Consider the following 24,514-nt stretch of genomic DNA (forward strand, 5'->3'; position numbering starts at 1 on the left):
ACGATTGCATATCAACCAAATCTGCAGCCCATATTTCATCAATGTCGTTCACAATCACCATTCTTTTTTTAAAATGGCGAATGACCGGTTTATGAAGCTCCTCTGCAAGCTGATCCGTCCATTTCGGAGGCATTTTTTTTTTTAGATCTCTTTAAATTTTTAGCAGAGACACCCAGTCCGAATTTGAGTTTGGCTTTGATGATGTGTTCGATAAGTTCTCTTTCGTTTCTTTCTTTTTGAGTGGGATTTTGAATGGATTTCATCTCTTCAAGCATCATTTGATCCGCCACATTCCTGTTTTGCCGGTCGTTGAAATATTTATAAGCCAAATCGTGGTGATACGTTGCATTGTCCACTCTGTCTACCGGCTTGCTCCAACCTTGATACATGTCGGTGGATGTGAGCCTTTTGCCCAAGTTTGTGCCAGGTCCTGCAAAATTCATTCCTAGAATATGCATTTCTCCAGGAAATTTTGTCCACGGAAGCTTTATTTTGCTCGACAGTTTGTTGATCGAATCAACCAAGTCTCCCCCTTCTGTCGTCGAAGAAATAAACTTGCATTTTGTCGTTCCGCAAGAGTCGCAAGTCCCTTTTATCATTTTTCTATTGTTTTTTGAGATTTCGTTTCTCAGATTTCTCAGACTTTTCCTTTTGCATTTGACGCAGTACATTTTTTAAAAAAAAATATTTTTAAATTAAAAAGATGGAAATATCCAATTGGTCATTGCATATTGGAAAAACCAAAAGGAACAACCACGATCTTTTACCAAAAAGCATTCGAGGAATCATCGTCGGAAAATCAGGTTGTGGAAAAACAACTTTGCTCCTAAATTTTCTGTTAAAACCTGGATGGTTGGATTACAACAATTTGCAAGTTTATGCAAAATCTCTTTTCCAACCCGAGTACAATCTACTGAAAAGTTCGTTCGAGAAAAAATCACCAAAAAAAACTATCGGAAATTTGTTCGATGTACAAGACGAAATGGAAAAATTGAATTTAACTCCTGAATGCGTCATCAACGACCTTTCAAAAAATTATTCCGAACCCGATGGCATAGAGTGCCAATTTTTCGAAACGGATGACAATCTGCCTGAGCCTCAAAATCTCGATTCAACAAAAAACAATTTAATGATCTTCGACGATTTGCAGGGGGCCCAACAAAGCAAGTGCGAAAAATATTACACCCGAGGAAGACATTCCAACATCGACTGCTTTTACCTCTCTCAAAATTATTTTACGCTCCCCCGACAAACTATCAGAGAAAATGCCAATTTTATTTGTTTCTTTCCTCAAGATTCAATAAGTATGGACCACATTTATCGAGACCACGTTTCGAGCGACATGAAAAAAGAAGAATTCAAAAAATTTTGCAAGTATTGCTGGTCTGAACCTCACGGATTTGCTGTTATCGATTTGTCGTCAAAAAAAAACGAGGGAAAATACCGAAGCGGACTTGACAATTTTTATTTTCCAAAAGAATCCATTTAAAAAAATTTTTTCGTCCATTTAAAAAATGTCAGGCATAATCATCGACGTGGATGGAAATTCCAACATAATAACAACAGAATTTTTAGACAAAATCGTTTTTGAAAAAAATAAAACTTATGAAATGGCTTTTCTCGGTCTTGAGACGTATAACAGCTTTCCAAACATTACCAGCAAAAACAATTCTTTCCGGTACAGCATAAACAACGGAGGAAATTGGGAAAACGTAGTCATTCCAGACGGAAGCTACGGCATCGGCGACATCAACGATTATGTGCAAAAGACCGTCTCAAACACAATCAAAAATTACGCGTCTCAAAGCGCAAGCTACGTTGCCATAAATAAAATCAGCTACTTTCGCGATAACATCAAAATCGGATCCAATTCAAACACTTTAAAATCAAACATCAAACTTGGCTTGAATTTTTTGATGGACTTGAATGTTGAAAACAGCATCGCCTCCCTTTTGGGATTCACAAAAAGACAATTAGACTCCAATTCAGAATACGAGTCCGACGACATTGTCAGAATTACGAGCGTCAACACGATCAGAATCGTCAACAACGTTATCGGGTCGGCGTACATCAACGGCTCGCAATTAAATTGCATTTACTCTTTTTATCCAGACGTTGGTCCAGGTTTTAAAATCATCAAAAGACCTACCTGTTTGATTTACCTACCTGTAAAAGTCCCAGAAATTTCCACGATGAGCACTCGCATCGTCGATCAAAACGGAAATTTAATCGACTTTCGCGGAGAGGACATCACGATCCGTTATCACATTCGAGAAGTGAAATAAATATTTTTTCCGGCATTTAAAAAATGAGTAAATATGTTAGTGTCAAATTAAATGTCTCAGGGACAGATCGAAAAAATAAAAAAAATCAATGATGGAAGGAAAACCCGTGAGCATCCGGATTTCAAGAAACGATTTTAACGGAAACGACGTTTTACTTGTGACAGAAAGCCAACATCGAAAAATTTTGGACGCTTTCCATCGAGGAGTTGGAGTCACCATTAAAATGAGCAAAACTCAAGTGGAACACAACGCAAATGTGAAAGGAGGATTTATTGGAGCTCTTTTACCTTTATTGGGAATGCTTGCAGCTCGAGCCGCCCCAGTGGTTGCTAACAGATTATTGGGTGGAGTTGCCTCTTCGCTTGGATCCACTGTGATCGACAAAATTGCAGGAAGAGGTTTCGTTTACTTCAAAAAAAATGGAAATGGAATGAAAAGGGTATCCACAGAGGAGACGGATTATTTTTAGCACTCTGGGTCAAAGGAAGCTCACTCAGAGATGGAATTTACGTCAAAAGCGGAAGTGGGTACGAACCCATCGGACGTGGATTGCTTTTCGGACCAAACTCCCCATTCTTAAACATCCCTTTATTAAATTTATTTTTGTGAAAAAAATTTTTTTTTTGAGTTAAATAATTTTCTTGGCATAATAAAATGAACGGAAAAACTAGATTCTTACGAAATGAGGACGGAAAAATTAGAAGTATAAAAACACTTGACCAAATTGAATATTTAAGGAGCAAAGGAGTAGGATAGCGCGAAATTGAAAGGTACAAATTAATTCTCGAAGAAAAACAAGAAGAAGAACAAGAACAAAGAAAAAAAGAAATTTTTCGGTCAAGATTTAAACGCCTTTACAAAAATTAAAAAGTTTTTTTTCATTACGCGTTATCACGTCATGAAAAATAAAATGTTTTGTCGTCGGAATTTTACCCCCCAGAAAATTTTCACCCCGCGATTATTAAAATTTTCACAACGAAGATGAAAAAAATGATTTTGTCCCAGAAAATTTTCACCCTGCGATTATCAAAATTTTGACAACGATGATGAAAAATGATTTTGTCCCAGAACTCCCCTTTTCTAGTGGTAATACATCTGAACGAGAAACTTTTCGGAAACGTCTTGAAACCTTTTTTTGGTAATAAACCTTGTATGAAAAATAGTGAATAGTAAATCATTTCCAAAAAGATGGAATAGTTAAAAAAACAGTCACGTGATGAACTCAAAAAGACTTGAAACTGGTTAGTCTATTTTCGATAAAAAGCGCTCAGGCCGCCCGATATCCTGGATTAGATAAAAGAAAACCAATCTAAAGAGACTTGTCAACAACTAAAAAAGGGTCAGTTAGAGAAAAATGGGTCTTAAATTCGGTCGTCAATTTCAAAAAACGAGTATTCAATACAGACAACGTGAAAGACTCCCTAAAACACAATTGAATTAAAAATAAAAGCAAAGAAAAGAAGTAAAAAACTTGTTAATCAACACTAAAATATAAAATCACTTCTACACATCGATGATGAAAAATATATATTTTTTTGCTGCCAGGGAAATTTGGATAATATACAAACATCTAACAAATATACTCAGAAATGTTTACTTTGTAGGAAAAGAGAAATTTCCGAAAACATTGTTAACACAGCTGTGTCTAACCGTGGTATGTCCGAGCCATTGTTTCGTACTTCCAAGGCTGTAGCAATCAATACACCAGTTTATATTGACGAATTTTTAGAAAAACTTCAATCTTACGGGCATATATTTAGAACTAAACCAAACTGTTTTAAAAAGTAAAACTGTACAAAAGATTGCCGATCTGTAGTTTCACTTTACAAAAAAAAAAAAAAAAAAAATGATTTTTATTTAAGAGACCACTTTTCCATTATATACATAATACAATATACACATGTACACAAAAAAATTATATATTTCCAGATTTTAACAATAAATAACTTCACAAACAAATGATCATATGATCAAAGAGTTATCCCTAGCTTAGAAAGCATTTATTTAAACTTGTATACGTTTAAATTACTTTTTTGTCAGTTTTAAAAAAAGATTCTTGGGGACTCTTAAATATATAAGACATTCCAGTTATTATTAAAAGACCATAAAGAAACTTTTAAGAATGTAGTTAAAATGTAATGTAATTAAAGTCAATTAACAGGTTTTTTTGAGAAAAAAAATTTCCAAATTTTCTTTTTAATTAAAACTTACATAACTTTCTAAGATCTATATGGTACAAAATAAATGAATGCAGTTTTCATAAAGCAAATATTTAACAGAATTTCTTAAAAACATCACCTTTATGTTTTTTATATGTAATTAGGAGATTGATTAGAGTAGAATTTTAAACACTTAACAAAAAACACTTGATTTAAGCTACAGAAAACTTTAATAGGAGGAGAAAAAAATCAAGATGGTAGAATAAGATTTAAATTAAAACTGAACATTATTTGTAACCTACAGAAAAAAAAACCTTAATCTACAGAACCTACAGTTTATTATACAATTGAAAAAAAAAGATTTTTTGACATAAACAAAATGCAGGCTAGCAGTAACAATAAATAATTTATCCAACATTGAAATTTCTTTTTTATTTAGTTTCATGCACAATCCAATCATTGACCAAAACATATCTTGAGAATATGATATACAGTAATCGAAACCAAACAAATTGACTTTTGTGCTTTCTTAATGATGAAAATGTCTTTAATATACTATCATTAATAAACAATAGACTATTTGAAGGTTGAGAAAAATAGGTGTAGATAACATCTAAAAAACTTGCATACTTTCTCAGGATGTTAACATCTGTCAAAAACAATACTCGATAATTAGTTAAAGAACATACAGCGCAGTGCAAGTCCATGTGATTGACATGGCCAGAAACACCTTTCGGACCAAATGTCAAAACTGTATTTATTTGAAGATTTTGTAAAAAGCCTTGCAGTTTCTCAGTTAGTAAAATTGTGTCCCACTTCAGGGTTGGGTGATCATAAAACTTTTTATCTTTTAAAAATAAAACTTTACTCCTTGGTATACCCAAAAAATGACAACTTTCAAATAACTCTACTTTTCTAACTTTACCTAAGCCATAGTAGTTACCCTTGGTAATACAAATAACATATAAATTAACATGATGACGTAATGCTAATATAGTAGGAGAAAAAAACATAACTTCATCATCTGGATGAGCAATAACTAATGCAAAGTTTTGCTTTTTATCAAAATGTAAATTTTTTGTATTTCTGTTGATAGACTTCACCTTAAAGTAACTATAAGTCATTACAAATGTGATAGAAGCAAGAAGCTTTTTGTTTACCCACTGGTAAGTATTATCAACAAAAACTATCATTAAAATGAATGCACTGGCACTAATACTAATCCAAAAGATATCTTTTTTGTTTATTAAAGCCATATTTATGCATCTCTAAATTAAAAAATATATATTTACCAAAATATATTTATAAAGTGTGTATAAAGTGACTTTATCTACTAGCTGCATTGGCATCCATTTGAAAGAAAATAGTATTTCAACTATATTTCGTTTAGTTATAAAACTTCTATTAAAATAAAGTCACAGCTAAATATTTTGTTTAAATAAACTTTGAACAAAGTAGCACGTTCTTGACTTTAATTTAAAGGCTGGTAAGAGTGTTGGCCGATATTATTTCTTAAGTTAAACGCGAGTGCGTGAAATGAATGTGAAAAAAAACTCATTCTGAGAGTTTATTACTGGTGATACTCGATGTGTACGGATACTCGATGTGATGTGTACGAGTTCGAAAAGCGGGCAAGTACCAGCAATATTGCCAGTTAAAAGCCATACAACTAACATAGTTTATGCAAGTAATTGAATAAAAAAGCTACTACTTGTAAAAGCCTGTTCCTTTCACCTATTACCTTTAGGATGCTCGAAAATACCAGTTAAAAAATTACATAAAACGATAAGATATTTCAACTGTTATTCAAATTAAATACATTTATACACACAAACATGCAAAGCTATATACACAAACATACAATTATTTTATCATAATTGGTGATTGGGTAAATGGTCACAAAGTATTTGGTTAATCAAAAACTTCAATTAGAGCTGATCTCTGAAAATTCCTCAAATTATAGTCATTATAGGAAGGGTATTTCTGAACTCTGAACTTCATAATTTTATTAAAAATTTAGAGTTTCTGACTGGAGAAGAAAAGAGAAGAGTCTCAGATAGAAGTTCCGCATACCCTTTGGATCACAAAGTTCTCTCTGAGAGACTTTATTAAACAGAAAAAGTTCACTCTGAGATTTTATGAAATCTTAAACCTCAAATCCAACTTTCTTTTAACGGGTATAAACGAGTTTAACAAAAATGCACTTACGGGCAAGATACAGATAGTACGGGCAATGCCCGTACGCACTTGTGTACGAGTACGTACGGACAATGCCCGAAAGATAATGTTTGTTGCATGGGGATTATTACTTGACCAGTACCCGTAAACATCAAGTATCCAATGACTACTGGTGAGAAGATTAAAGTTAAACGAGTTCTACAACGCTGCTTTAGATGCTACTATTAGATTAGAACCAAGATTCTACTAGTATGTAACCAAGTTTCTAAATGTTATTAGTGAAATGGGTTTCTCAACCAAGGTTAATATTTATAACTTATTTTATTACTTAACACTCTAAAATACCTTATGAAAGTATAAGATAAAACAGAAAAGGAGGTTCATTCTGCACTAACATAACTGCTTTATCTTTTTTAAATTTTTGTAAGCATTATATCCCAGATTAAAGTCAGTTTATTGAGAAAGCTTTAGCCTTCATGAAATTTAATATTGAACCTGATAAAATTTGATTTTCCTTAGTCGAAAAAATTTGGGTAACAAAGACAAAAGTTCATTAAAGTTTCCAGTATCCATACTACAACCATCGCTCGAGCTAAATATTCCTTTTGTCCTCTAATGGTAAATATATCTTATCTCTGAATGGTGAACATAGGCGCGTTGCATTTTGATGTTGATTAGCAATTTCATTTCAAGACATTTTTCAATTGACTGATATCATTTCTTGTAATAATTTTGAGATTTACAATCAGCTAATAATCAAAAAGCATAATAATACACTTTTTAATCAGTTGGTGAAAGAATACGCCTTTATTTTTTTTTTTTTTTGGTTCTTTTTTTTCTACTAAAAACGTTTTGTATACTAAGCAATTTTAAATTCTCGCCCCAAGAGTATTCTAAACAAATCTCTGCTGGAAATGAAATGGTTTCTTGAGGCCTGATTCACATGGTCCTGTTTCACACAATTTCCAGATCAATCGCGCGTTTATTTTTGTATTAAAGTAAAGTTTGGGATCTGAAGAAAAGTCTGGTAGTGAAAGAAATAGTTCTTGAGTTTTGTTGTTCGTTTTCCACTGTTATAAATGCCAGATTAGGTTGACTGTACTGCAAACCAGTTGGTGTTTCAGTCTCTGTAGTTTATTGTATTCAATAGGTATGTTGCATATAATATAAGTTTTTTTTTTATTCTCAACATTCTAAAAAAAGCGCTCTATATATGCACAATCTCTACAATGGTGCAGAAATCATAATGCGCGCCTTTCCCAGGCTGCCCATTAAATATTGTTATAGCAAAATAATTGTTAATTAGTCTCGACTTCGCCAGATAATTTCGCTGAATCTGCTACTGCTTTGACCTGGCGTTCACCTTTTTTAACTAAAAAAAATATTTCACTAACTATTGCCATGGGTTGATGTTGTAAAAAGTTACGTATTATTTTATGCGAACTTTCTCGTACCATAGAAAAAAATCAAAATTGATGTAAAAATTGTGAAACTGTTCGTCGTTGTTTAAAAATAAAAAGTGTTTTTAATTAAGAACTTATGACTTTCTTTCATAATCAATCAATATTTTCACGAAATCGTACTGTAACGTAAGTTTTAGGCGTAAGTTTTATAACATTGATCCCTATGACTGTTTAGCAATACTTTAGATTTGCTTGACAACATGGTAGTTCTAACAATAAAATTAGTTTAGAAGACAACTTGAAGTAATCTTTTTCACAGTATAATCTTTTCACTAAATCTCTCTGCGCACGTTGCTGGTCGTTATCAGTGCTGCTAAACTCTCTTAAAATCATGTCTGGGAATCGCTATGCAAGACCACCAAATACATCTCTTTATATAAGGAATTTAAGCTCGTCAACCCGGTATGATTGTTTTTAAATGTTTTTTGTGTTACAGGTTGTGATTAGATTTTTGTTTAAATAGCTACAAATGTATTATTTAGTTAAATATCATGCTTTAAGTAGCTGCAGATGTATTATCTATTTTATATCTTTATAACCTAAGCATTTTACTGGAACTTAAATTTACAGCCTAGTAGTTTAACGCTAGGTTAAGATAGACTTGTGTTTTTCCCCATTTTTTGGGAGATTTTTAATGTTCTCTTAAAAGCCAATTTTAAGAGAACATTAAAAATCTGCTAAAAAGTAACTTTAAAAAAACTTTTTATTTAATTCCTAATGTTAAACTTTAATCAACATAATTTTACAAAAGAGTTTCAAAAATATCCTAATTGATTTTTTTTATATATATATAGGAGTGATGACTTGAGAAGAATGTTTGCAAAATATGGGCCTATACGGGATATTTACATTCCATTGGATTATTACACTCGTGAACCAAGAGGCTTTTGTTATGTTCAATATCTTTTTCATGATTTGAAAAGGCAATATTTTGGAAAATTAATATTTCTGAAAAGTTTAGCAAATCATTTTAATGTTAGCTGGTTCTCTGCTATACGTTAAAAAAAAAAGCTCATTATAAAGTAGAGCTTTTTGTTTTACATCAGGCTTAAAGTTTTAACACTCTAGACTTCCACTGTTATTTATCCAAAATTTTCAATCAACAAGAATTAATCTTAAATTACTCATTAGCTCACACGTGTAGGATTTAAGGCCTAAATGTCAACTTACTGCTAATAAGTCCAAAAATGCCCCTAAAGTAAATTCTCTGTGTTCGTTTTTAGTTCATGAATCAAGTGAGTTAAAGAAAGGTACTTTTGTTTGCCATACAAGTCTGCTAAAGTCAAGTAATTTGACAGAATACAGAGTAAACAGTCAAGCCTTCAAAAGTCAAGTTGACACAGAAAATCTTTCTTCTAAATGCAATTTCGTTGTATACAGAAAAATCTATTCTTTTGAGAAATAACAGAACAAGTTTCAGAATATTTCAAGTCTGGTTTGAAATAAGCTTTAAACAGATTACAGATACAGATTTGTCAAAAATAAAAAAGAATCATGTGTAAAGATAATTTTCCAAGTTGATGTATTTGGAAAGGTTTAATGTAAAAAAGAATTGAAAGATTTTGCCTTCTACAGGTATTTAATTAAAATTTTTTTGGTAGGTGCAAAGCCTGAAACTGTTTTCTAGTTATTGGTTCTCTTTAAATATATGTTGATTTCTGTGTAACATGCTTGCTCTGAAGAAGTCCACAGTTTAAAAATATAACATAACAGTTCATCCCAATTGCTTTTCTAATGAGGCTTTGTTTCCTGAATTCAAAAAAATATATATTGATTTTTTTACCAATTACAAAAGACTTTATACTGTTGTTCTGAAATAATTTTGATCAATTTAATATTATGTATTCCATTTATTTTCTAAAACTTTATAAGTATACTAGTGGCTATAAAAAACTTCTTACTACATTTACTAAGCTGTCAGCTTTAAAAAAAGGATGTGGTGAAAATGTGTTAAATGCAAAAATGATGTCTATAAATCAAATTTTCTATTTATAAGCTTTGTGTTTTTTTTGTTTGTTTTTTTTATTTAAGGGATTTCATTTAAATTAATTTAGGGCTGCACTTTTGTTGCCTAACACAATTTCATATAGCCTTTAAAATTTACAAAATATAATTATGTGAAAGCTTATTTAGGCCTAAAATACATGTTGTAATAATGGATAATCATGTTATTTTAAAAAAAGTTTAACAGCATTTTAAGCTGAAATTAAATGTGGTTTCCATCATATTTGTCATATATAAATGTTATGAAATTTTTACAATGACAAAGAACAGCTTTAGTAAAATGCTAGCTAAAAAAAGTTAATTTTCTTTTAAATTGGAAAATTTAAAAATTTACACAAATTTTTTTTTTTTTTTTTTAAATCAAAATTAGCTTAGTGGTTGGGATAAAACTAAAAATGATGGTTGAAGTTTAGCAACGTTTATCTGTAAGCTGGTAGTCCAAATTGACCTGTTTTTCTGATGTTGGTGATAATTACTGATCTTGCTTAATGCTGACATGCAACTCTAAATAAAGTTGGGGTATTTATATACCTTACTTGAAAAATTTGCCATCAACAATACAATTATAATCAAAAAATAAAAATCATAATTGTGAAATATTGTTTAATGAATGCTTGTTGCACCAGTATATTTAGACATTAGAAACAGATAGCTGATTGGTTGTTTCCCATTTATGCTATATCTGTTTTATAAGTTTCCTTTTGCCATCTTATAGAATTACCATTATGATCATTAGGACAATTGTTTTTTGCAAATATGTTTGAGTTACTTAGAATCATTCTAATTCCTCTGTCAGGCCTGATTGCCTTAATGTAACCAAACAGCTTAAAATATATTTGCAAGCATCTTGATTTATTACAGAAATATGAGGGATTAAACTATGATTTAATTTCTAATTAATTTTTGTTAGTTCAGATCAGTTTGTAATAATCTTTTAGTTAATAAAATCAAGATACCAAAATTTTGAACAACTTTTATAAGATATTTATTTTTAATAAGATAACATTTACTGGTTTTCTTTCTTTAAGAAGTTTTCAGTGAGTTTTTTTACTTTTTTGTTTTCTATGGAAAGAGGAGGGAATCAACTTTGTAAGTTGAAATTTTCATGATTATATAAAAATCTGTTAAATCGCATCTTTAACTGTTAATACATTTGAAGATATAAGAGATGCTGAAGATGCTTTATATCACGAGTCTCATGCAAGATTGCACGGACGAGAACTTGATATTCAATATGCTGAAGGCGATAGAAAGAGTGAGTGACATCGTTCTTTATCAAAGATTAACCCTCTTTGCCAAGTTACATTACATCAGTAGTTACTTTACAGCTCAATTTTGATTAAAGTAGTTGCTGTTACATTAATGTAATATAGATTTATAATTTGATTAAAAAATTGTTTTTATTTGACTAATTACACACATAATACTTCAATTTGTCATAGACATTTATAATAGTTAAGTTGATCAAATGTTGATGAACTAATTAAATATATGATCCTAATTTTAAGTAGTTGTTAATTTTAGTTGCTAAATTGAAGGACAACAAATTATTAAACTTTTTTGCTATTTTCTTAAATAAAAAGTATCCAGTAGCCTTTTAAAGTCAATGAGCCATTTACATGCATATATGTATATGATTTAATGAAATTGAGAGGCTCCTCATAACTTTCCTAATTCTTTATTTACTTTGTTATAGCACCTGGTCAAATGAGAACACGTGAATCTACTGGTTCATATTCAGATGGAGGCCGATTTGGAGGGTAAAGTGTTTATTTTGGAATATCTGCTATTAAAAAAATATTTGTGTAGTTAAATTTAGCAGTCTTGGGTTTAATGCTTCAAAAACTTGGCAATGCTAGAATTTATTATTGGCCATCTTTTAGTTCCTAATTTTGAAACACTGTAATCCTTCCATGATTTTTTTTTTTTTTAAATTATTTAAAAAGAATTTTAGAATTAACTGCATTTTCCTTATTGTATTAGTTTGGTTACTTCTGATATTATTTTATTTTTTTAATAGTAATTTATCATACTTTTCAGGCGCAGAGGAGGGCGATATTCAAGAAGCCGTAGTAGATCTCGTTCACCTAAGTAAGTTTAGTTTTTTCAAAAAGAAAATAGAAAAGAAATTCTTCAGATATTTTCACTTCTGCAACTCTTTTTGTGTAAATTGGTTTGTAAGCCAATTGATTAAATAGTACTTTCCTGCTTTAAGTATGTTTAGGTCTAAAAATTATCTACTGTTTGTTCAATTATCTTCTTATCTTCTGATTTAGCTTTCTGATTTGGAGGTTTTAGAGTTTACCTTAAGTAAAGAAATTTTAGATTTCAATTTTTAAATCATATTTTGTGGTCTGCTAAGTGTTAACTTAGCTACTGTAAAAAATTTAGCTGAGTTTGTTTTACATGTGTTTAGCAGATAGATAGCAAGGAATTTAATTTTTAAGGAGTTATTGTTTTTAGGCGTCGGCGAAGATATTCTTCTAGATCTCGCTCTAGAAGTCCAAGAAGGCGAAGAAGTCAATCTAGAAGTCCTGTTAAACGCTCACCTTCTCACAGTCCTCGTAAATCATATTCTCCACGTAGATCAACTAGTCCCAGAAAGTCTCGTAGTGCGAGTAGATCTAGGTCTCGCTCAAGGTCTCGTGGTTCCTCTACAAAAGAAAATGGCGATTAGATGGAATATAAGATTTAAATATATCTAGGACTTTAAATGAAATTGTATACTGATTATGGTTTAGTATTTGCAGTTTATTAGAAGAGTTGGGTACTCTGCCTTACTTTGTAAATAGTTTGACTAAAATAAACATTTTATTCAAAATAAAAGCCTTTTTAATATACTTAAAGCAAGCGCCAAATTTTAGTTGTAAAAATTACTAAATAGTGATTAAATAAATTTTTTTTTTAAGTTTAGCAACACTTTGTTTAGTGTTTAATGTCACATAAAAATAATCCCATTTATGTGTTGTTATGTGTGGCTGTAGGCTTTGGTAAAATGATGACATTTAAGTAAACAAAAAGAGTATTTACTATGAAAATTTAGTATTCATACTGTCTGATTGCCAGCTTACAGAGCTTAGTTTATTCTTGTAACAAATTTGATAGACTAAAAGCTTTGTTAATATATTTCATAGTAATTTCTATTTAGTACTACTAAACAACAAAAACTTTAGAGCTAACTTAAATTTTATTTAAAGAGTTTGTTTCCTCTGTTATATTGATTCAGTGATTTGTGTATATATTTTCTGTATAAATCATGACACAATATTATGCTATTGTGTTGGCTTGTCTCTTTATCTCAGGAAATCTCTTATCTGGTGTTATGAAGTTTCTTGCAAATCAGTTACAAAAGTTACTGCAAAGAAAATGTAAGCAGAGAATTTTTCCTGAAATCTATTTCCTTTAACTGTGTGAGTCTGATATCTAAATGTTATTATTTTTTATCTAAAGCTGTCTTTTTCTAAAAAATGTTTGAGTTTTTCAGAAATTAGTTTAATTACTTTTTTTAATCTTGTTCTTGGTAAAATGATGACCTTATAATTGAAAGAGTATTTATACACATGATATTTCAAGTATTCATACTGTCTGATTACCATTTATCATTCATGTATTTTGGTTCATTTTGCTTTTTTGCTTAAGGTTCATGAGTTTGTTTCTATAAACATTGATTTTGTTTTTAGTAACCTATATGTCAGAAGTAAAGCAAATTTATAGTAAAGGGCGTGGTAGAGGGGTCTTAGCACTGAAATCATTCATGCCATGTCCAACACCAATGGAGTTAAAGAAACAAATTAATGTTGTCAAACCTATAAATCCAAATGAAGTGAATAAAGAAGGTACATTGTTAGAATTTATATGAATTTCATGTGAGTTTAAGTTACATTTAAATTGTAATTTATTTTATAATCTTTAGACCTTTCTAGCTTCTTTTTGCATAAAGACTAACTACTCAGTGATATAAAATCAAGGTCATCTTACACTGGTTGTACAACTAGTTTTTTACCAAAAATATTGTAGGCTGAATTCACTCAGAATTAGGGATGTGTCTGTAATTACAAACAAACATATGACTTTGGAAAATTAATATATTATGAAATCCCCCTCCCAAAAAAAATGTTTATTGTTTACAAATTATCCAATTTATCTAAAAAAAAAAAAGAAATCATTTTGAAATTCATTATGAAACTTTAAGTTTAAAAGTACCTGGAAGTAAGCATCAGAGTCTCGGAAGTCTCCTATGTGTGATACTTACCATCGGCGATGTTTCAAAGTTGGTATCGGAAAAATCCCTCCTACCGAGACAATACCTATTCGGTATCAGTATCATAGGATGGATATTGGAAAAAATTACCGATCCATTGACTTCACAATATCTTCCCTACTGACGCTCTGATGTTTACTTGGAGATGATCTTATTGTACTTTTACCTATAGTTTCCTTAGTTAAAATTTTGAAATAAATTTCCAATATTCTGAAAGTTAGTTATGAAAAAACGTTGTAATTTGTTAGCAACTTGGCTAGTTCTAGGAGTAATTTGGAGTACATTTCTACATTAAAACTGAGTTGGACCTATTAGCGCAAGTATGCCATCATGTTTCCTTACTTAGTTAGCCAATATTTCTTGCTGATTCTTTAATTTTTTGTTCAAAGCTAGTATTTTAGAAAATGTTTTTTAAAAAGTATTTTAAAAACAGTATGTTTAATAAATCATGTAACTAAACAACTCCTTGAGAGCTGCATAACTTATATTAATGTCAGTAATAAAAATGACAGCTTGGCCTTCATAAGATATATCTAAATAGAGTCAAAGATTTATGGTATATTTTAGCACTACCAATGCTTATGGCTAAATACAGTTATACAGAAAATACAGAACAGCCTGGTGGTTTTGTTGAACTTACAATTAAGCAAGGTGAAAAACTTTACCTACTCCAACCAGAGCATTTTCCAAGCCAGAACCCTTTGTGGTGGAAAGTTATGAACGCTCAAGATCAAGTCGGTTATGTTCCTGCAAATTATTGTTTGGTAAGATATGTATTTAAAATTTTTAAAATCTTTAGTTTATCTTAAAAGTTGTCATTAAACTTTTGTAGAGTAATTATTTCCTTCTAGGTTCTAGAAGAAAAACTGACAAGTTTACCTTGGTTAGAAAATAAACGTCTTATGACAGAAAAAGAGAAAAAAATTGAATTGAAAATGAAAATAAATGCTAAAAACAATCATCTTTCTTCACCCTTAAACGAACAGCCTAAAATTAAACCTTATGTTTCATGTAAGCCTTTTTCTAAAAACTTTTTTTTACTAGTTAAGTGTTCTCTTACTTTTTTAATTGTTTTTTCTTGACAGCTTATGAAACTAAGGAAAAAACTTCGTGTCAAAAATCAGATGAGTTAGCGAAGAAATACTATTGTGAGATTTGTGACAAAAAGTTTAATGGGCCTCAGCCTTGGAAAATGCACATGAGTAGCAAAAACCATCTTGAAGAAGAAAATCGTTTAGCTCTTGGCTCTTAAATTATTCAGTGTACCAAATGTTTACTTAAATTCACCCTCCGTCGCCGACTTTTTTTTGTCTTTTTCTTAACCAATCGTATCAAAGATTTTTGTCAAAATTACTCTGACCATTAATATCAGGAATAGGGAATGTCCGAGTCCCGATAGGAACCGAACGGTTATCGGACACCGATTAAAATTAAAGATATTTTTATCGGACTCAGGTTACCCGAACGGGTATTATTAGCCGATAAGATCGGGTAGTTGAAAATTTCTCACACTCGACTCAATCTTTCGAGTAATTTAGATTATCGGTATCCAAAATATATTAATCCTACTGGTTACCGATTACTTGTTAAAAAAAAAATTTCCCTAACGGTACTGTTGAGTATTCTACGAAAAAAGTCCTTTTTATTCAAAAATAATTGTGAAATATAACCATGATAATCGCAATAATTATACTTTCACTTGGCCTTTTGGCACTTAAATAAAACCATATTTCCTCATGCTATTAACGCAATCCGTTTGATAAAATTACTGTATCTCACCTTTTACTTGAAATGCACGACTAATTGTTTGTTACGAACAGTTTAAGGTAAGCGAAAACGATTGTAAACGATGTTTGTATTTTTTCAAACGTGTCCTTTTCCGTTTCTTAAAATGATGTTAGAAAGTTTATAATTTTAAAAATTAAAAGCAGGCGTGTGTAAAAGAGCAAAACATTTCGAAAATGTTCGCTAGCCAATCAAGTGCTCTGTCATCGCAAGGTAAAGACGATCTTGATACTGAAAACGAAGAAGGAAGTGATCGTGAAAAAGATGACCTGCCTCCCCATGAAAGCGAAGCCGAAAAACCAGGTAAATAGAGTGCCAATTAATTTAATCTCTGCTTAGTGCCTGTAAATTTTACACAGGGTGCTAATTGCCTTCAACCATTGCTTAAAGTTGCAAAGAATTCTAGACAAGTTGTCAACCTGGTTGCCAACCACTTAGACCCTTGTTAAAAATGTGAAAGATCATTTAATTATGGGAAAGCCAATGCAGTTCTGGGTGACAAAACGGAACGTCTATCCAATTCTTGCCAAAGCTGAGAAAGTTCAGCCTCCTCAGAGCTACCAGCTTGAAAGTCACAAAGGGAAGAAATCTCATGGATCTTTTGAAAGCTGAAAAACTGCTCCTAATCAAAAGCAACTACTCTTAATTTGAGAGAAAAATCCTACTTAAAGTCTACTCAAAAATGAAAAGCTCTTCATCAATTCTAAATGAGGAGCCGGATAATGGCATCTAGGAAGCTCCTGTTGATCCAATTAACATTATGGACATGTATGACATTGAAGAAGACAAAGAATTTGTTGAAAATGATTTTTTAAACCTTTGTTTATGTTTCTTTCAATTTATTTCATGCTTAGAAACTTGTGAAAATAAACAGTAGAATAAATTTTAAATATTTATTTTGTAATCAGTGTTAGATAAAGATTCAAAGGTGAAAATGCCAAAACTGCATTTATTTTCGCATCATTTAACCTGTTTCATTTACTCATGTTGTTAAATAACTGTGGACTCTCTGTTTAATTAGACACTTCTTTAACTAACTCCCAGCTCAAATAATTTTAAATTGGTAGCTTTTTAAATTTTAGTTTATACATTTCACAGACTATTTCAAAGATGCTAAAATTACCGTAAGCAATAACTCGTAGCAAATTTTAGTGACTAAACGAATTTTGCGATTTTTTCTATTTTTAAAAATCTTTTACTAAGTTTCGCGACCCGAACGGTGATTAAGATAAAAACCGTGTTCTGGTTTTCAGGTATTAAAAAATTCAATACCCAAACGGGTACCTGATAATTTATCGGTTTCGGTTCCTTAGCTGCGATTGCCCGTTAACCAGTTTGATTATTGTTTCTGGTTATCGGGCAAATGGGTATCTAACGGATCTATACTCGAACGGAGATTACAAAAAGTAACTTAGCACTAAAAGAATGAATAGCATTAAACCAATATGATCTGTACGCTCTTAAAAGGATTTACTGACACATTTTCCGCACATGATGTCAATCTGAAAATACCGAACTATGAGCAACTTATTATTTGTATGTTCCGATTATAAATGGCTTATAGAGGAACATTTCGTCAATGGCTGATATTTGCATTTGGGCAGTTTGTTAAATTAAAGGCAATTGTTAGATAAAAACAAAATAACGCGTTCTACGAGCCCTAATGAAAGTGCTTTTATTGGGCAAGGTCAATTACAAGTGCTTGGAACTCTATGTCAAGGGAATATCTAGTCTGGCCTTCTGCTCACCTCTTGAAATCTCCTTTAATATCGCTTACTACTCTAGTAATTCATCATCTTTCAATTCTGGAACATTACGTATTAATGAGAAATCTATAAGTTTTACTTGTGTCTTCTCCAAATACCTTGTTAAATCTTTTACATATTAGGAAAAAAAGCATTCAAAATAGTGATTTGTTAAAATGAGTTTTTTTTAAAATTTCTTAAATCACAAACATTTAAAAACATTTTTCATTAAATTCTAGCAATTGAAAAGAAGAAAAAAAGAATACTGCTGACCAATGAAAAGTACATAGCATTGAAGTTAGGAATGATAAAAATTACTTCTTCATAGATACACTATTTCTTTTCTCTTAGATCAACTACATTTATCTCAACTTTTCTTTTATAAAAAATTAGACAAAGTTCGCGAATAGTCACTGAACGCTATACTTAACAAGCCCTTCATCTAATTAAGGATGCTGTTCTATAGTATTATTTACATTTCTGTAAAAAAGAAGTTGATTCAAACCTGGTAGTTAAAAATATTCATGTCAAGATTTTTGGAAATTCAGTTCTTTATAAGAGAAGCAAGATCATGTCATGTAATCACTGTAAAATAACTCTTGCTTAGACAAATAATAAACTTTTGGAAGACATGATAAAAATTGTGTTTATTAATTAATCGTAAATAATAGCATTCTAAAAAAAACCTTGATTCTTAAGAGCAAATATCTAAACTTTTGAGTTAAAGGAACATCATAGACAAAAAATTTCTCTAGTAAAGAAATTTCCCAGGTAAAGACAGTTCTTCACTAAAAAAATTGTTCTGGAAAACAGAGCATAAAATTTTTTTTTTATCAGAGATAGGAATAAAAAGATAACAACTTTTCGGATGACAAGTTTATTAGCAGAACAAAAAGAGTTAGAGTTGTTGTCACCCCTGGGTCATATTCTTAAGGTGGTAGGCCTATGAAAAAATTTTTTCAAGTATTAAAGATATATTTACAATAAAACTAATCCGTTGTTAACAATAATTATGAAATTAAACATAAAATCAATAAAATATATAAAAAAGTGCCTCGCTTGCCTCGAAATTATATTAAAAAGTGTGAAAAAAACGAAAACTTCAAAACACAATTTCTCAAAAACGACAATAAATCAAAACTTCAAATTTGGTATGGTAGTTCTACATATGTATAAAATTCATTTGTCATAGGATTTTTAAATTTGCCTTCCTAGTTCAGATTATATTGACTTTTAAACTTGAATATATATTTTTATAAAAAAACTCTGGCAGATAAAACCACATTGTAGCGCCCCAAAAAAAGAAATTTTAAAAATCTTATGACAAATGAATTCTACATGTATGAAGAACATATCCTGAAAATTTCAGCTTAATTGCTTACTTTAAACTGGAGATATCATGTTTTAAAATTTAAAAAAAAATTAAAATCTCAAAATGAGAAAAATCGAGTCAAAAATTTAAAATCAAAAAATTACGTCTAAAAACACTCCTTAAAAGCTACCAGTGCTATATGAATCAGTTTTTTCAGTATCTAAGTATCCTTTATGAAGAGATCTAAGTTTTTTTCTTTGCCTTTTGCATATTGAAGTTGATTTACGACGCTTGTTTACAATTCGCTTTTGGTCCTTTAAAATCAGTTTTGGAATAGTCAATGATCCTAACAATCCGAAGTGACTTAAAACAGATTTTACCCCATCTCCACCGTCATTATAATGAACTATTGCAGAGTTTATACAAAGTTCAAATGTTCTTCTACTTACAAAAATGTTTTTAGGACATCGAGTCCATAAAATTGAATGAAATGCTTCATTTGAATTTTGGGTTTGACCATGTAAACATTTACTTAGCAAATTGTCATCAGATAAATCTTTAAAAATAGGTTTTATTATATTATGAATAAAGACTCTTGGTATTGAGATTAGTTTGATCTATAATTAGCCTCTTTTTACTTATGCAAGATGAAACTTTTTCTGATGAAATATTTGAAAGATTTATTCTTGAATATTTGTTTAAAGGAGGCTTTTTCTTTCTTTTTCGTGAAAAATTTTGCTTGTTGCTTTTTCCAGAAGACATTACAATTATACACCAGTACAACTTGTTTGATTTAAATCAAGAGTTGAAAAATTCATAAATAATGATTTTATTCCACAACCAATATACAGTTCAATACGACAATTATTATAAGAAAATGTGATTTTAAAGCATGACCAAAAACAGCGCAGATCTATATTAAATTGGAAAAAGAAGCTTCACAAGATTTGTCATTTTGACCATCAAATTTGGGTAAAATAAAGGTTTTAATCTTTCGTTGCTATGGCGTTGCTAAGGTAAATAAACAAACTAGCTGATAATATAAGTTATTTTAAACCCTTTTAGTTTGATCAAACCTAAACAAGTTATATATCAGAAGATCGAGGATAAATTTTTACATAAATACAATATATTACCTATTTTTTCAATTTTTGATCAAAAATCTCTATTTTTCATAGGCCTACCACCTTAACTTTCTGCATTATATGCCTCTGCTTATCTTCAAGTAACAAAAACTCCAAAAATCAATTAAAGTTCCTAACCAACCTCATGTTGTAATGCCATGGTCTAAGAATCTAAATGAATATATAAGTTAACTACTAAAGAAATTGTTTGGCCGCTTCAATCATTTTGCTAAGTCAACTATTATCTTGAAGAAAGATGCTACTGAGTAAATTAGGAAAATTGAACAACTCTTGTTCAGCGCTAACTCACTTGAATTCAGATCTTAAGCAGTTGAGATCCATTTTTGACCTCGAATGGTGCTTGTCTAAAATGCCAGAGACTTCAAATGTTATTGAAGAGTTATTTCCAAATAATGATGAAAAATCCAATTGATAAGATTTGGAAATGTCTTAGTTCTGACCTAGGTCTAGTAATTAACATAGTGATCTTGAAAATCTACAATCTTAAGAAAAGATTAGATCAAATTGGCAACAGAAAATCACTTGCTGTTGTCATTGAGTATTCAATATCACATTTTCTTTACCCGTGATTTAAGGGTGCTTCTTTGCAATAGATGAGGTAAGACATGAGGATATAAAGATAGCCGCTACTTAAACAATTCTTAAAATGTGGAGGAAAAGATGTTTTGGGAAGCCCTGCTAGCAATACTAACTCGTCATCACTCAGCAAACTCATTTAGAGGATGAATTCCCTAAATGATAAAGATGCCTCAACATGTGCACTTAAAAAGCTTTATGGTCACAATTCGAACCAAACAGATTTAAAAAAGAATCCTACCAAACAGATTGAAAAAAATCGTTCTTGTATATAGACAAAGTATGTAGTTGTCTTACATTATGATGAAAAGGTTGACCCCGAGGACTCAGATTTTCTTGAATATTGAAAGACCAACTGTAAGAAGTTCTCACTTCTAAGAAAGCTGGCAAGGAAGTTCTTGTGCATCACAGCATTAAAAGCTACCTCAGACCAAGTATTTTCAACAGCTGGAAATTTAGAATTAAAACGAAGAACTAATCTCAGCATTGACAATGTTGAGATTTGGCTACTTGAAGAAAGACATGAAGACTATTTCTAACTTTATGTTGGATATAAAGATAGTGATGAACAAAAACTATGTAAAAAAGTTACAAACAAAAAAAAAAATGACAACACAACTTCGTGATTTTGAAAGTTTTGGTAATCAAATCTAATAACTTTAATACTATAGTAATAAGAATTTAAACCAAAAAGTAGCAAAATAAAGACAAAAAAGCATACAAACAAAAAAAAAAACCTCCATTGTTAGGATGACCTTGACGTTGGCAATGGGGCTAAATCTACCAAATTTACTAAACAATTTTCCATTATTCTGCTAATTGTAAACTTTTAGCAAGAAAAACTAAACCCAAAAAGAAGTACACAAAATAGCAAAAACTGTTGCAAAAAATTAGGAAGAAAATTAGCCAAAAAAATAAGTGTAGCCAATCTTATAGAATACTCAGCAGTCTAATAAATATATTGATAAAATAATTTATTGATAAAAAGTATTTGTTTAACGAATATTTTTTTACTTAAACGAATATTTGTAAATGGAACAAAAATTCGTTGTATAAAAAGCAGCACGTCTAACTGTTGAGATACTATGTCTTTTTGTACATTCCATGTTTCTCAATATCCAGTTATATAGTTTAATATCTAAGCTTAACAGAGTTATAGTTTGATATCTAACGCTGCTAACGTACTTATAATCCTTTTAGTTAAAGTTGTTATTACAAGAGTCAATCAAAATCTCTGCGTGCACGTACTTTTTGTAGATTTTTTCTGCTAATTTTCAGCTAATATGCTTTTATTCCAAATTCTTTAATAACGGGTTTCCATATCTTGAATAACTTGGTAAATGCGTTCATCTTGTTCATCGCTCACGGCGCCCAAGTTTTCAGGAAAAAATATGCGAAAGTAGAAAATGCACTTTTAGCGACATACGACAGCCTTTTTTTTAACCGAATCGAGTAGCCATTTTCATATTCGTGCGATTTGTGGTTTCCAAGAAAATACTTACAAAAACATGCGAATGCTTTCCATGCCTCTTTTTCATCATTACTAAGTAATTCTTTAAAATGTTTTTCTTTCAAAACCTCTCGAATTTGAGATCCGGTAAAAGTCTTCGCTTTAAGTTTCGCTGCAATAATCTTGGGAATTTTTCAACCAAGTATTAAAACCCTATCAAGTCAGTTTTGCTAATTGTTTTCATAAAGTTTTTCATTAAACCAAGTATGACATGAAGTAGTGGTAAGAAAATTTTAGGTTGATCAACCAACACAAGGTGATAAACTCTGCAAACGAAGGAGTTTGGTGCATACCCATAAGCATTCCGATGACCTTTAAATCCTTAAGTTGTAATTCCCAACCAATCTTTACCCTCTATATAACTTTAAATAACGGTGAAATACTAATTTTTATTAGTATAAATATAGATTATTAATATCAATATAAAAATAGATTATTTTTATAGCAAGTTTAACTATAGAAAAATCCTCTATACAATTACAAATTTAAACCGTGGTATCATGTAATATAATAACAAGAACACAAAAACTCTTATAAATACGCGCAAGCAAGTATACTCGCTATCACAGCAATAATTATACAATAATGATGGGTTTTGTTATAGAATCAAGCAATATTTTCATACTTTTGTGAGTTTGATATAAATATACAGAATGAGCAATTGAAATACATGGCTTCTGATTGCGGCTTCTTATATACGGCCTTAAAAGCCATATTTTTGCATAATGGCTATCACTTCTCTTAGATTAAATCAATAAACAGACGCCAATCACAGGATGCATTTGTGATAAATTTTAAAAGTAAAAAAAAATCAGTCGTACACTCGTCTATGTTTGTACCGTTCACAGAATTTAACCCATTAACCGGTTGTACTGGAACAATTCGGGTACACAATTTGGTGTTTGCTTTTCGACAAAAATTCAGTAATATTAACAGAGAAAAAATTACAGTCAGTGTGTCATCATTTAGTGAGATTATTTAACTCTCTTTAAATCATAGCAAATCGAAAATAAAGTTTTTGTTAGTTGATTCAATTTCTTGATAAACAGCAACTTCGTTTGCAAGTCAAATGTGGTGTCCACATTTTGTCTTGAACTTCAATGGGCAACCATTTGTTAATTTTCGAAATTTCTGCCGTGATTTTCTTTTGCTGCGCTAATGACATAAAATGCCTATAACGTAAAAAAAAAGGCTTCAGGTGAACTTTTGAAATTTCTAGGCATTATATAAGGTAATCTGAGTCCATTAAATGATTCTGAAAAAGAAAAAAAGATTAATAAAGTTTGTGCTCAAAGTATATACAATAGCTAAAATAATACAGACATCCGTTAAGAATGGTTGAAGTAAATTAAATTTCTTTAAATTAGAAATGAAAACTGAGATAAACGACTGAGAGTACATCGATGTTGCCTATGGCATCAAATGTTGAGAATAAACTATTTAAATAAGTCTTGAATGTAAAAAAGTTGAAAAAGGTATCAAATAGATGTGACCCTGCTTTAATTTGTAAGATTCGACTGCGCCTGCATTATAAAACGGAGCTCATTATTAAGTTATATGCATATGAAAGTGCTTTGCAACCAGCTTAGATATGTTGATATCACTAAGTAAAAGTGACGAAGAGATGTGTCAAATAAGCGGTTTACTTCTTGTGAAAGTGAATAGTATAACCTAAGAACGACGCGTGCTTTCTAATATAGCATAAGCAGAGGGAGTAGCTACAGAATCTCTCTTGAGTCTCTGTGGGAACTGAACTAGTTAAGATGAAAAGCCCAAGAAGCGGCATAGAATTTTAGGGAAGGAGCCTCTACGAGGGGTAACATTTTAACTACTTGGATGTATATTGTGCACAAAGACTGGACTAAAGTCCAACAGAGACAAGTGGTTTGGGTAGATGAATTTCCTTTTAGCTTTTACCGCGGTCGAAGAAAAAACACTATAAGATAAAGAAAAAAATTAAAAAAAACAGACCAGTCTGTTACTTAACCATTTTGTAACAAAAAAATATATTAAAACTAATTTACTAATAGTTCTTTAAAACCAATTATAACGATTTAAAAACAAATTAATGTCATGTAAAAATTAATAAAA

The 24,514-nt window shown here is 30.6% G+C and overlaps 3 protein-coding genes and 1 long non-coding RNA gene across 6 annotated transcripts; 2 read left to right on the forward strand and 2 right to left on the reverse strand.

Moving 5' to 3' along the window:
• Positions 1-4,473: 4,473 nt before the first annotated feature.
• Positions 4,474-6,142, reverse strand: LOC145185537 (N-acetylglucosaminyl-phosphatidylinositol de-N-acetylase-like). Its single transcript, XM_080061469.2, has one exon. The coding sequence runs from the start codon at positions 5,698-5,700 to the stop codon at positions 4,876-4,878; it is 825 nt and encodes a 274-aa protein (XP_079917595.2). The 5' UTR covers positions 5,701-6,142; the 3' UTR covers positions 4,474-4,875.
• Positions 6,143-8,327: 2,185 nt separating this feature from the next.
• Positions 8,328-12,915, forward strand: LOC145185619 (serine/arginine-rich splicing factor 10-like). Of its 3 annotated transcripts, XM_090097172.1 has the most exons (7): positions 8,364-8,487; positions 8,880-9,008; positions 9,309-9,660; positions 11,162-11,344; positions 11,786-11,849; positions 12,130-12,180; positions 12,553-12,915. In XM_090097172.1, the coding sequence occupies exons 5-7, from the start codon at positions 11,797-11,799 to the stop codon at positions 12,764-12,766; spliced, it is 318 nt and encodes a 105-aa protein (XP_089953298.1). In that variant the 5' UTR covers positions 8,364-8,487; positions 8,880-9,008; positions 9,309-9,660; positions 11,162-11,344; positions 11,786-11,796; the 3' UTR covers positions 12,767-12,915. The 3 variants fall into 3 exon arrangements, with proteins under 3 accessions (XP_089953296.1, XP_089953297.1, XP_089953298.1); XM_090097170.1 differs by lacking the exon at positions 9,309-9,660 and having other exon boundaries at positions 8,328-8,487; positions 8,880-8,984; positions 11,241-11,344; XM_090097171.1 differs by lacking the exon at positions 11,162-11,344 and having other exon boundaries at positions 8,343-8,487.
• Positions 12,916-12,993: 78 nt separating this feature from the next.
• LOC145185618 (uncharacterized) lies at positions 12,994-15,650 on the forward strand. Its single transcript, XM_090097169.1, has 5 exons — positions 12,994-13,457; positions 13,770-13,925; positions 14,918-15,114; positions 15,202-15,361; positions 15,436-15,650. Exons 1-5 carry the CDS (start codon positions 13,346-13,348, stop codon positions 15,600-15,602), a joined length of 792 nt encoding a protein of 263 aa, XP_089953295.1. The 5' UTR covers positions 12,994-13,345; the 3' UTR covers positions 15,603-15,650.
• Positions 15,651-19,337: 3,687 nt separating this feature from the next.
• Positions 19,338-24,461, reverse strand: LOC149884134 (uncharacterized). Its single transcript, XR_016455975.1, has 2 exons — positions 20,329-24,461; positions 19,338-20,203 (listed from the first exon to the last, which is right to left on the reverse strand). It is a non-coding gene; the product is annotated as an uncharacterized LOC149884134 (long non-coding RNA).
• Between the last annotated feature and the right edge of the window lie 53 nt (positions 24,462-24,514).

The sequence above is a fragment of the Hydra viridissima genome, unplaced genomic scaffold (genome assembly GCF_058129835.1).
Source record: "Hydra viridissima isolate aposymbiotic clone 2 unplaced genomic scaffold, HvirCarnegie_v1 scaffold_9, whole genome shotgun sequence".
Classification (NCBI taxonomy): Eukaryota; Metazoa; Cnidaria; class Hydrozoa; order Anthoathecata; family Hydridae; genus Hydra; species Hydra viridissima.

What these genes read in the sequence shown, in the direction of transcription:
- LOC145185619 (XM_090097170.1), top strand. Translation starts at nt 8,417, where the DNA reads ATGTCTGGGAATCGCTATGCAAGACCACCAAATACATCTCTTTATATA. An exon ending in GATGGAGGCCGATTTGGAGG is followed by an intron (nt 11,850 to 12,129) that starts GTAAAGTGTTTA and finishes CATACTTTTCAG; the next exon opens with GCGCAGAGGAGGGCGATATT. An exon ending in AGTAGATCTCGTTCACCTAA is followed by an intron (nt 12,181 to 12,552) that starts GTAAGTTTAGTT and finishes TATTGTTTTTAG; the next exon opens with GCGTCGGCGAAGATATTCTT.
- LOC145185618 (XM_090097169.1), top strand. Translation starts at nt 13,346, where the DNA reads ATGACACAATATTATGCTATTGTGTTGGCTTGTCTCTTTATCTCAGGA. An exon ending in AAAGTTACTGCAAAGAAAAT is followed by an intron (nt 13,458 to 13,769) that starts GTAAGCAGAGAA and finishes TTTTGTTTTTAG; the next exon opens with TAACCTATATGTCAGAAGTA. An exon ending in AATTAAACCTTATGTTTCAT is followed by an intron (nt 15,362 to 15,435) that starts GTAAGCCTTTTT and finishes TTTTCTTGACAG; the next exon opens with CTTATGAAACTAAGGAAAAA.
- LOC145185537 (XM_080061469.2), bottom strand. Translation starts at nt 5,700, where the DNA reads ATGGCTTTAATAAACAAAAAAGATATCTTTTGGATTAGTATTAGTGCC.